Raw genomic sequence first — 13,020 nt, 5'->3', positions numbered from 1 at the left:
GAGAACTGAGAGAAAGTAGATTTGAAACAAGTGGGATGAAGATTACTTGCTAACCTAGTATTGAAATTATCAATCTGGGAATTGAACTGAAATACAGTTTGGAAACAGATCGGAAGTAACTTGTGAATGGATTGATAAACAAAGATACATATTTGAAAAGTATTTAGCCTACAGCAAAAAAAATAGGAAGAATACTCAGGGATTGAAACAGGGGTGTGGATCTAGTGAATTTGTGAGAAAATGTTATGATTTTTGATGAATCATTTTTGTAAGGTGAGAATACAGTTGAGGGAGCTCTTGAAAGTACTTGCCCAAATAATATTACAATATGAAATGAAAGGACAGATCATAGTATAATATAAATTTCAAGATCAATAATCAATATTTTACCTCCAATACCTCCAAGCTTCTCGAAACTCCTCTTCGGAGGAGCTTCGAGAAGCTTCCGCTACAAAACAAGCTTGAAATATAGACTTATTTAATTTTTTTTGGGATGATTTTGCATTTCGGGGCTTCAATACAAGACGGACATTACATACGAGCAGCATGGAGGTATTTGGATGTTTTTTGGTGTGTCTTTTTGTTACGAAGACAGTTGGTATCCATTTGCAACCGTCATATGGACATGCACTGCTACGCCGAGACCCCCTGTAACTCAGAGAAGCCACGGAGGACTCTGAAACTTCTCCCAGCCCTTAGTCCACATGAGGGGGAGGAGATAATGAGTGAGAAATTTTAATTTTGGGTGAACTTACAATCCCTTTAATTAAACTAAAAAGCCTGGGAAGCGCCACCGCCGCCTGCTCCGGTGTCCAGATGTTGTTCCTGTCCTGACCAATCTGGATCAGAGAAACATCCACATTCCAGCTGTCAGGTTGAACATCTGTCTGGATGCGGCCCAGCGGGAAGCTCGCCGCTCGGCGGGGGGAGCGGGGTTGGGGGGTGGGGGGTGGGGGGGTTGGATTTGTCTCTGCAGGATTACAGCGGCCTGCAGCTGCACAGACGGCGGCTGTAATTACTCCTCACGTGGCCAGCTGAGTGTGCAGAAATAATATGAGGACCGGGTTCGAGCACACGGAGGTGCAGGAGCAAAGCATCATGGGAAGAGCCGGAGTTGTCATGACACCACTGATGGAACCGTGGGTAGGCTAATCCCACCGCCCCGTCTGACACCACGGTCCTTTTCCTCCTCCTCCTCCTCCTGCACTCACACTTTTGCGGCTTCATTGAAAACAAATGCACATGGAGGAGAGGAGGGTTAGCAACACAGAGGGAAAGCAATCAGACTTGCATTCCCCCTTTAAAGGGACAACGAGGGGTTTCGGAAAGCGAAGTGTTTTCACACAACATTACCCATGAGCCTCTGTGCGCACAGTGAAATTCTTGGACCGGTGCACGGCAGACGTCTTGCCAAGAATGTTTTTTTATTGATGTATGTCCAGCACAAATTTCCTGTGGGACCAAATAAATTAACTTAACTTAACTAATGAAAGTCAGAGGTTGGAAGACGATCACATACCGTCGTAGTTCCGACCATAAACGGAGATTCGGTGGCGTTATTCTCATGACTCGCCGGGCAGCGTCAGCAAAACTGAAAGTAAGGAAACGCTGGTCGGCTCGCCCAGCATTTCCACCACCACTAATAATAACAAAATAACGATAGAGACAAAACGATATAGTTATCGAAAATGGAGCCATTAACAAGTGGTAACGTAGATTCATCCACATTAATATGAGACTTTTTTATAACCAGATACAAACTCGTCGTTGTCCCTTTAAAGTGACTGTGACACAAGAGTTTGACTTGGTGAAAGCATCACAAGAGAACAGAAATAAAATAATTTGTAGGCTAATTACAAATAAAGATTACATTAATCATCAAATGCTAACCAACGTCTATTAGCCAGTTAGCTTGTTGTTACTGACCTCTGCTGCCCGTCACCATGTCTAAACCAGGGTTGCCAACTCTCACGCATCTGGCGTGTGTCACACGCTTTTAGGTCCTGTCTCACGCTCTCACGCCACTCAAACAATTCTCACGCCAAAATCAAGCGATTTGGCAAAATAAATAAAAAAAATTTTAAAGCAAGCTTTGGCTCTCATCGATAGGCTCTCTGATTGGTGTGCGCGATGCTTATCCGCGTGTCGATTGGACGGCTGCTCAAGCCTGTGATCACAGCACAGTAGGACGGGGAGTTGTCCACCAACAGCGGCACGGTGCTGAAGCCTGGACCCGACTTGGTCCGAATCCGATGGCCAAAAAAAAGAGGGAGAGAGCGAAGCCCGAGACACAACCTGACCTGACCGAGTTATGTTTTCAGACTGAACGCGGCTCGAACTGACACCTGCGGTCGGGCTGGTTGGGCCAGTCCGTTGAAAACTATAAAATCAAGATGCAGACTGGGTAGCACAAAAGTACAGCCAGGCAGCTCAGTCCAGAGAGAAGAGGAGAGAGAGACAGCGCAGCAACAGGTGTGTGTGTGTGTACGTCTGTGTGTACGTGTGTGCGCAACTGCGCATGCATGCACGTGGGCCATACCTGCAAACTCCGAATGGGTATGTAGAATGTTTATTACAGAAGAGAAACACACATTTCAGGACCTGACTTGTATCATCAGGCTGTAGTAGAAGACTGAAAATCACAGGACGTGTCTGTTCTGTCCTTTCATATATTAATAGGCTCAATAGGCTGGTCCAGGCCAAAAGCCACAGCTCCCCACTAGACCAGTTTCATACATTCCAGCCAGACAATGATAGGAACCACAGATCTGCTTTTTTCCCTCTTATCTGAAGCAAATGTTGTGTTTTCCCTTTATTTTCTTCTCAGAGTACACCAGAATGCTTCAAATACATGTTAAAATCACAATTTTTTCCTGGGGGGGTGCCCCCAGACCCCCCTAGAGGGATATATTTTGTCACGTATTACACCTCTAGCCTACTCAGTTTGCAGGTATAATATGTGTGTGTGTGTGTGTGTGTGTGAGAGAGAGAGAGAGAGAGAGACAGAGAGAAAAACTACAATAAACATAACTATTATTATTATTATTATTATTATTATTATTATTATAGACAGCCCCCCCCCGCTAACAGACCAACAGAATCTCACTCCAGCCCAGGACCAAAAGTTGGCAACCCTGGTCTAAACTCACAAAACAAAAACAAAGAGTTGTGGATATAAGAATTGAAACAATCATAATAAGTGTTGAAAACACAAATAATAAAGTTTTCAAATCTTTCTAGCTCGATGTAGCAAGCTAACAAGCTGTTGTCTATTGTCTATATGCAAACACTTTTACATATGCTAACACAGAGCAACACTGACACACTTATTGCTGCTAACAGGCTAACCAACGTCTATTAGCCTGTTAGCTTGTTGTTAGCCTACTCCTGTCGATTTTGGATCAACTCACACAACAAAAACAAAAGAGTTAGAATATCATAAGAACTGAAACAATCATATTTAGTGTTAAAAACACGCCAAATAATAACGTTTTTTAAATCTTTTTAGTTCATTTTAGCTAACAAGCTAACAGCCAGTGATTGGCGGGTGACCAGACATCCCCAGTTTTTGGGGACAGGTCACCTAAATAGGGGACTGTGACTGTCCCCAAAAACTGGGCACGTCTGGTTAAAGCTGTCCCTGCAAGATTTTGATATTTTAGGGGGGAGAAAAAAAGTTGCGCGTCTCAAGTAATAATACTTGAGACGTTATTTGACAAAATGAACAGCTCATTAGGTTATTCTATAATTTTAATACAGAAGCATTTTGTTGATGTTGTTTAGTCTTGCTGATGCTGTGTAAATGAGTTGTTTTCATTCCATGAAAAGATAATTTCTTCAGTCGAAAGTGACATTTTGAAAATTTGGTTTGACACATAGTGACACATGGTCTGAAAGGTTTAGGAACCACATATCAAACAGTGGTGATTACATAGAACAGAAGATTTTGGTTGTTGCCTGTTTTTGTGTGTGTGTGTGGGGGGGTTGTTTGTTTGTTTTGGAGCCAAAAGTGACGGTGAGAGGTTGGAACTACCATTTTTGAAAAGGCTATCCTTTTCTAATTGTAAAAATGTGAATAATGACATGTAATCGCCCCTTATAATGATAACATTTTATGATTTTTGACCACCGCGCCAATTTTTATTTCAGAAACCTGTGAGTGACCTATTAGCCTGTTTGCTTGTTGCTGATCTCCACTTTATTCCATATTTAGTGTTCACAGACATTTTACACTCAAACATCAAACATCAAACATCTAGCAGCTGTTTGTCTGAGAGTTCAGCGGCGACTTTAAATCCTGGGATTGGAGGCGTGTTGAGGATTTAGAGTCGGAGCCGGAGACGATTCTGCTGATTTGAGTTGGATGCAGGGAGGAAAATCAAGATTTAGCTTCATCAGGCTGCTGAGAAAAGCTGCTGAGAGTCTGATGAAAAGCTGCATCATCATCTGATACTGGTGTCAGTGACAAAAACACTGAGCCCACAGGGAATTAGGTCGTTTAACCACGCCATCTCCTCTTTAATGACCAAATGTTTTAATGACATCCAACACTTCGTCTCTTTACACTTTGATCGGCTGTTTGAGTCGAAGCTGCATGATCTTCCTCCATCTGACGAGGAGCAGGAATGAAAGTAGGCCTAACGCTTTTCAGATAGACGTCCTTTTAAAAGATACTGTAACATGACAGACAGAAACTAATTTTTGTTGTGATCAACAACTCACATGTGTGCTCTTCTCTATCAATTTCAGGTATTATTTTGTACAAATGTGGAACGACTTTGCTATAATTTGACTTTAAACAGAAGTCGTGCATGTGCGGCTCTTGACCATCTGTTGTTATATGTTGTGAAATGTGTAATTTTACTGTATTTTATATTATTTAATCTCTCTATCTTTAATTTAATCTCTATAAAGAGTGTTGAAGATTTTTAACCATAGAAATAATCATGTTGCGCTACCACAACATGTCTATTGAAACATTTTGAAACATATGAATGCAACATTATAACAACACTCATATAAAATATATAACATAAAAAAAATAAAGCAAAAATGATAATGTTACACGTCAAGAGTTTAAAGCAGTGACTCGGTATCGGAAAATGGCTAGCCTAGCTGGTTAGCATGCTAACTTCAGTTTAGAGAAAAATACGTGTGAAAAACAGAATTAAAACACGTTGTTTTTCTCAGTGGAGACAGTTAGTGAGTAAATTAATCAAGTTTTTATTTTATCTTATCACATATTGTTGAGATTAACGCTAACTTTTTAGCACTAGCCAACACTTAGCATATATATAGCTTTACAGCTCCACCTGACTAACACTGATGCCCTGAGCTTCCATACAGTAAAACGTGCCGACTAATCTGGTGTTTAATCCGTCCTATAGATATTTAATCCAAAAAAAAAAAGAACCTCCTCAGGTATTTTCCCTCTCATGCAATATTTCAATGAGGATTAACATACGGCGACTGCACGCCACACAATCACAACTGCATCTGTTTTCAAACACACACACACGCAAACAGTGCAGATGTTTGACTCATCAGCGTCTTCTCGTGCAGATGTGCAGACCTCATAAGAATCTTATTGGAAATCCACAGTCTGCAGAAAATAAGAGTTTAAACTAAAAGTTAAGTGCACTGCAAAAACCTCAAAATCTTTCCAAGAATATTTGTCTTATTTCTTGTCGAAATGTCTAATTAGTCAAAACTAATCTCTCTCTACTTAAAATAAGACTCATCACCTAAAAATTAACTTGTTTTTAGATCATTTTCACTTGTTTCAAACACATTTTCACTTGAAATAAGTAGAAAAATCTCCCAGTGAAAGTTTTTTGTGCTTGTAATAAGGAAGAAAAACTTAGCTCCACTATCAGATTTTTCTACTTATTTCAAGCGGAAATTTGTTTGAAACAAGTTAATTTTTATGTGATGAGTCTTATTTTAGATATAATGAGATTTGTTTTGACTAGAAATTACTTTTCTTTTTTTTTTTTACTGGAAATAGGACAAATATTCTTGGTAAGATTTTGAGTTTTTACAGTGTGTGTAAACAAATCCTAGTGGGTGTTTTTATTTTAGTTGTTGAATTGTGTTTATCATCACATAAAAAAGTGTTTTGGTGAAGCAAATTTACAGTACAGTATTATGTTGTAGGCTATGTACTGTGCGTTCAATATCGATAGATAGATAGATAGATAGATAGATAGATAGATAGATAGATAGATAGATAGATAGATTGTCGTGATGTAACAGATGTGTAATTTTACTATCAGTGCAGTTTTTTTTCCTCAAGTCATCAAGTCAGTGCTCCACGTGCCTGAGGTTTGATGTGAGGAGGAGCCCCGCCCCTTTCTGTCACCGAGTCTTACTGACACACACACACACACACACACACACACACACACACACACACACACACACACACATGCACACACACATACACACACCTACACACACACACACACACACAAACACACACACGCACACACACACACACACATACACACACCTACACACACACACACACACACACAAACACACACACACACACACACACACACACACACACTGTTAGAGGGCAGCAGCTCTAAATCCTGGTCATTGGCCTGAATCCTGTTGCTCTGCAGCTGCATGTGTGAGCATGTGAGCAGCTGCTTATGAGCTGCTGGCCCCTCCCACCAAGAACAACCCCACCCAACCCACCCCATCTATCCACCCCCCCCCCCCCCCACCCTCCACCCTCTGCTCTGTTTACTCCTGAAACCTCTGGCTCAGCAGCTGGAGGCTTCAGTCCATCAGCATCTCTTTACTCCACAGACACACTTTCCTCCTCCACCTCCACCTGTTGCCATGCGGTCGCTGCTGGAGAGCAGCTGGATGCGGTTCGGACCGGCCGGCCGGGGGTCCTACGACTGGGTCACAGGGTCGCCTTCAACCTCCGAGAAGCAGGTGTGTGGAGTTTTATTATAACTGTAAAAAAACGAAAACAAACTGAAACTGCTTTATTGCATCACATATCCATACCAGTATGGATAGATATGGATAGAGTATACTAAATAGTATATGTATAGATGGCAAAAACAGCCATGCAGCTCTCTGTGTTTCTGGACCTTTCTGTCACATCACATGACCTTCATCAGTACATGGAGTTTCACTGTTTGTCTCTTTGTTTGGTCCGAGCACTGAGAATTATGTTACATTTGAAGATCATTGTTGATTTTGACTAAATGAACCTGTTGATGGAAGTTAACAATGTTAGAAGTGAAAATTGAGGCTATTTATATTTGTTTAATTAAAGCAGATATCAGTGGAATGTTTTTGTTAATATAAGTCCTAAATAGTCCTATTTTCCGTCAGCAATCACTTACATGAAGTATTTCAGCCTAAACACGAGTCTCTCCGTCACTCTGCTCTGCTGTAACCCGAGGAGAACATTTTCCTTGTGGGATACAAGTGTTATCCAATGAGGGGAGAGAACGGCATGAAGGGCTGTGTGTGCAGCCAAGGGATGCGCGTGAATGTGGTGACGTAGCACGAGGACCAATTGATGCCTGACAAGGGCGGGGGCTGCTAACTCATGGTGCGTTCAAGGAAACTCGTACTTTGTGTTTTTCCTTCCTGTGAAGTCATACCAGTTCGATCTGGTACGAGTTCACGGGTCGGAAGTTACGAGTGGCCGTTATAGGGAACTTTCACAGACAACAGGACGGTAAAAACACGAGCTACGGGTTACCTGGAACGCTACCAAGTCGTAGTTGTGACTTGAAGCTGTAACTTACGGTTTCAAAAGCCTGCCTTGAACACAGCATTAGCCGAAACGGCCGTGCCGCTGTTATCTGCTTTAATATTAATATCATATATTTAAATTTCCTTTTGTTATGTTTGATAAATATAAATAAGTGGTGTTTTTTTATGTTCAATATCTCCTTTTTAACCTATTAGTGAATATATAAAGTCTGTTGCCATGGTCAAAACTAAATGACATTTCACAGTTTATCCTCCTGAACACTATACATCTGCTGTCTGCTCCACTGCTCCATACAGTTGTGTAGTCGTATAGTTTATTGTTCTTTTATTCAGATTACCATCAGTGGTGCAGCAGCTCCACTTCATTGAATCCACACACAACAAACAAACAGACGAATAATAAACAAATAGAATCTATAAATTAGACATAAATCTGAATTTGTTTAAAATATTAGTGTTTAAAAGTGATTTTTTGCTCCAGCTGTGGTGGTTCAGTCAGTGTTTCCACATCATTTACCTGTAGGTAGCTCAACAACCTCTCCTTTTACCCCTGGACATTTTAGTTCACCTCTCACACTTTCCCAACTCCCCAAGGTCAAATGAAAGGTCACTGGGGTCTGATTTTTGGCAAGGAGGTGTATCTTTGGGTAAACTCTGGATGTCCCAAATTTCAGAATGAAAGTCAATTTTTTGGACTCGTAATGCATTTTTACAATACCCTTCGTTGGACAAAAATGTACACCACCTATGGGTTTTTTAATGTATTATAAGGTAAAAAATTTAACTAACAGATATCACCATGAAACTTCCCAAGTTTAACACTTACATTAAGACACATATTTTTTGTATTACAAGTTTGTCAAATTTTATGTTTAAATATGTAAATGGGGCAATATGTATACGCTAATTTGCATATATTTCCAGAACAGAAATCTGAACAATGGATTAAGCCACTTTCAAAATTCTTGTCTTATTTTGTTGACATATTAGAGTCTGAAGTTTTCACCAAGGAGATTTTGGATATCTCTTTTTATCACTCTGTAAATGAGAAAATACTGTCACCAGCCCTAAAGCCCATAGAGCCCTATAGAAATAATGTGTTTTTGCAGCAAAAACAACAGGCCAGGAAGGGGTTAAACATTTTGAAACCCATGTCAAACGTGATTTTCATGTTTAGTCAAGAGTATCACAAATATTTTGGGAGTAACTGATGTCTAAATTTTGTCCAGGGGTCATGGATGTGGTAAAAAATTGAGGGATTTAAACACTGCACTGACAAAATGAGCTGAGTCGCCTCTGAACAGGTTTTTTTTCTTCGTTTTATAATCGAATTGTTTTCCTCCTTTATAGAAGAGGTAATGTGACAAAAACTGAAGAACAGTCTGACGTGTGAATCTTCTGTAACTCTGTTCTTGCACTGAGCGCTCCGGCGGCCATCTTGCTGTTTACAAAACACCACTTTCAGTCTGCGTCTCGTTCGTTCCCTTGAGAGTCCCGCTCTAAGCCTTCGCATTAAGTCTCAGACACTTTGTGCCGAGAGCCGTCGGTCGGGTGACACTCAGACGGATTGAGTATTAAAACTGTCCGGTGCTGCTGGGTCAACCAACCAACCAACCAGGCAGCATTAACTAATTGCTAGAAAAACTGAGGCAGAATTTGGGCCAGACACAGTGAGAGGACGTAAACAGCAGCAGGAGGAGGAAGAGGAGGTGGCGCCACATGTTGTCCTCTCACAGCGGCCCGGCCCGGTCTGTCCCGGCCTTCTTGTCGGGATCAAACAGTCTCGGGGTGTTTAATGCTGCAGATTTACTGCAGCTCGTTCTCAGACGAGGTCACGCTCAGTCTGACTGGAAACTGAAAGAGCTGTGACCAGAGACGGTGAATTAAAGTGCTGCACATCACTGACTCACTGCAAAAATTCAAAATCTTTCCAAGAATATTTGTCTTATTTCTTGTCAAAATGTCTCATTTCTGGTCAAAACTAATCTCTTTCCACTTAAAATAAGACTCATCACCTAAAGATCAACTTGTTTTAGATCATTTTCACTTTATTCAAACTATTTTTCACTTGACATAAGTAGAAAAATCTGCCAGTGAAAGCAAGTTTTTTGTGCTTGTAATAAGAACAAGCCCCACTATCAGATTATTTCAAGTGAAAATCAGCTTGAAAGAAGTAAAAAGTGTCTAAAAACAAGCTACTTTTTAATGTGATGAGTCTAATTTGAGGTATAATGAGATTTGTTTTGACTAGAAATAAGACAAATATTCTTGGTAAGATTTTGAGTTTTTGCAGTGCTGACTGACTGGGTTACATGCTGTTATTCCGACATCCCACCATTTCTATAAACTATAAACTGTTTTCTTGTCTGTAACAACATCTATTGCACGTCTGTCCGTCCTGGGTGAGGGATCCCTCCTCTGTTGCTCACCCTGAGGTTTCTCCGATTTTTCCCTGTTAAAAGGGTTTTCCATGGAGTTTTTCCTCAGTGGATGTGAGGGTCTAAGGACAGAGGATGTTGTTACGATGCCATGTAAAGCCCTTTGAGACAAACTGGTTGTAAAAATGGGCTATACAAATAAAATTGCCTTGCCTTGCCTTGCCTTTAACACAAACATCTACCTTTATACTGTATGGAGCTTTAAAGGGATAGTTCACCCAAAATTGAAATTGCACTCATTCTACTCATCTCCTCCCCCTCATGTGGACTAAGGGCTGGGAGAAGTTTCAGAGTCCTCCGTGGCTTCTCTGAGTTACAGGGGGTTTCGGCGTAGCAGTGCATGTCCATATAACGGTTGCAAATGGATACCAACTGTCTTCGTAACAAAAAGACACACCAAAAAACATCCAAATACCTCCATGCTGCTCGTATGTAATGTCCGTCTTGTATTGAAGCCCCGAAATGCGAAATTGTCCCGAAAAAAGTTCGTCAAATTCGGACGAACCGGGAAGAGGAGCTTCCGCTACAAACAAGCTTGAAAACAGACTTATTAAATTTTTTTTGGGATAATTTCAATAGCTTCAATACAAGACGGACATTACATACGAGCAGCATGGAGGTATTTGGATGTTTTTTGGTGTGTCTTTTTGTTACGAAGACAGTTGGTATCCATTTGCAACCGTTATATGGACATACACTGCTACACCGAGACCCCCTGTAACTCAGAGAAGCCACGGAGGACTCTGAAACTTCTCCCAGCCCTTAGTCCACATGAGGGGGAGGAGATAATTAGGGAAATTTCGCTCATTATCTACCTTATCTACCATTATCCTTTTAATACAAACATCTACCTTTATACTGTATGGAGCTTTAACACAAACATCTACCTTTATTTTGAAGGCGCTTTAACACAAACATCTACCTTTATTTTGAAGGAGCTTTAATACAAACATCTACTTTTATTCTGAAGGAGCTTTAACACAATCATCTACCTTTATTTTGAAGGAGCTTTAACACAAACATCTACCTTTATTCTGAAGGAGCTTTAATACAAACATCTACCTTTATTTTGAAGGAGCTTTAACACAAACATCTACCTTTATACTGTATGGAGCTTTAACACAAACATCTACCTTTATTTTGAAGGAGCTTTAATACAAACATCTACCTTTATTTTGAAGGAGCTTTAACACAAACATCTACCTTTATACTGTATGGAGCTTTAATACAAACATCTACCTTTATACTGTATGGAGCTTTAACACAAACATCTACCTTTATACTGTATGGAGCTTTAACACAAACATCTACCTTTATACTGTATGGAGCTTTAACACAAACATCTACCTTTATACTGTATGGAGCTTTAACACAAACATCTACCTTTATACTGTATGGAGCTTTAACACAAACATCTACCTTTATACTGTATGGAGCTTTAACACAAACATCTACCTTTATACTGTATGGAGCTTTAACACAAACATCTATACCTTCACAGTATAAAGTGTTTTTTATAGAACCTAGGGATACTTGACGTCTCACTCTGGGACCATATAGATTAATCCTCCTCTTTCTCTTTCTCATCGCCAGGGCCACAACTGGAACGAGCTGAACCTGGGAGAGGACGGGAAGTCTGAGCTGGTGGTCTACGTGGTCCTGCCCGTGGTCTCGGTCCTCCTGCTCCTCCTGCTGGTCGGCCTGGTGGTCTACCGCCGGTGCCGGTCCCGGTGGTCCCGCAGCAAGCTGAGTCTGGCCGGCATCATCGCCCTGGACCTGCAGGACACGGAGAGCAGCAGCGCCGAGGAGTTCCTCTCCTCCCTGACCCGGAACGCCGAGCGCCACACCAGCACCAGCTCGGACGGGTCGGACGGCGTCTTCGTGATGGTCTACCTGCCCCCGCCCTACGAGGAAACGCTCACCAAGATCACGCGGGCCGCCAGCCTCTCCAGCTCCAAGGACGTGGAGTCCATGAAGATAGAGGACCTGGAGGCCAAGCTGTGTCCGGAGCTCAAGGCCAGCGGCCAGTATCAGTACGTGTGACGATGTGGAGCTCATATCAGGGCTGCAGTGTGAAGACTTTATAACTCCAATATTTGGTGTTTTTGATTTACTTGGTAAGCCCTTTAATTTACAGGACGCCAATTACGTGATAATGTCTAGAAATAATGGTGAATTTTATAGTAATGCCAAGAAATAAAGATTGATTGTGTAGAAATGGCCCAGAAATAATGGTCAATAAAGGACTTGGTGGCCTTTCCCAAAAGGTTCAAAGCATGAAAAGCATGTGTCATCTTTTGATTTTATAAAAAAAAAAACATGACACTATGAAATTGACCGTTATTTCTTGGCTATTTCTTGACATTACTACACAATTAATTGTTATTTCTTGACATTACTACACAATTACTTGTTATTTCTTGGTTATTTCTTGACATTATTACAGAATTAGCAGCCTGTAAAGGGTTACCAATAACTTTGTTGTCTGTAAATTGTAATTATTTAAGTATCACGCGGGCCGCCAGCCTCTCCAGCTCCAAGGACGTGGAGTCCATGAAGATAGAGGACCTGGAGGCCAAGCTGTGTCCGGAGCTCAAGGCCAGCGGCCAGTATCAGTATGTGTGACGACGTGGAGCTCATATCAGGGCTGCAGTGTGAAAAGACTTCATACCGTAACTCCAATATTTGGTGTTTTTGATTAACTTGGTAACCCCTTTAATTTACAGGACGCCAATTACGTGATAATGTCTAGAAATAATGCTGAATTTTATAGTAGGCTAATGCCAAGATATAAAGATTGATTGTGTAGAAATGGCCCAGAAATAATGGTCAA

At 41.1% G+C, this 13,020-nt stretch overlaps 1 protein-coding gene across 1 annotated transcript; it reads left to right on the top strand.

Annotated features, from left to right (window-relative positions):
• The first annotated feature begins 6,852 nt into the window (after positions 1-6,852).
• smim28 (small integral membrane protein 28) lies at positions 6,853-12,812 on the top strand. Its single transcript, XM_085790951.1, has 3 exons — positions 6,853-6,951; positions 11,781-12,220; positions 12,695-12,812. Exons 1-3 carry the CDS (start codon positions 6,853-6,855, stop codon positions 12,810-12,812), a joined length of 657 nt encoding a protein of 218 aa, XP_085647077.1.
• Positions 12,813-13,020: the final 208 nt, after the last annotated feature.

This window comes from Trachurus japonicus, chromosome 1 (assembly GCF_045865225.1).
Source record: "Trachurus japonicus isolate A0001 chromosome 1, Traja_1.0".
NCBI lineage: Eukaryota > Metazoa > Chordata > Actinopteri > Carangiformes > Carangidae > Trachurus > Trachurus japonicus.
This window is presented reverse-complemented; position numbering and strand designations above follow the sequence as displayed.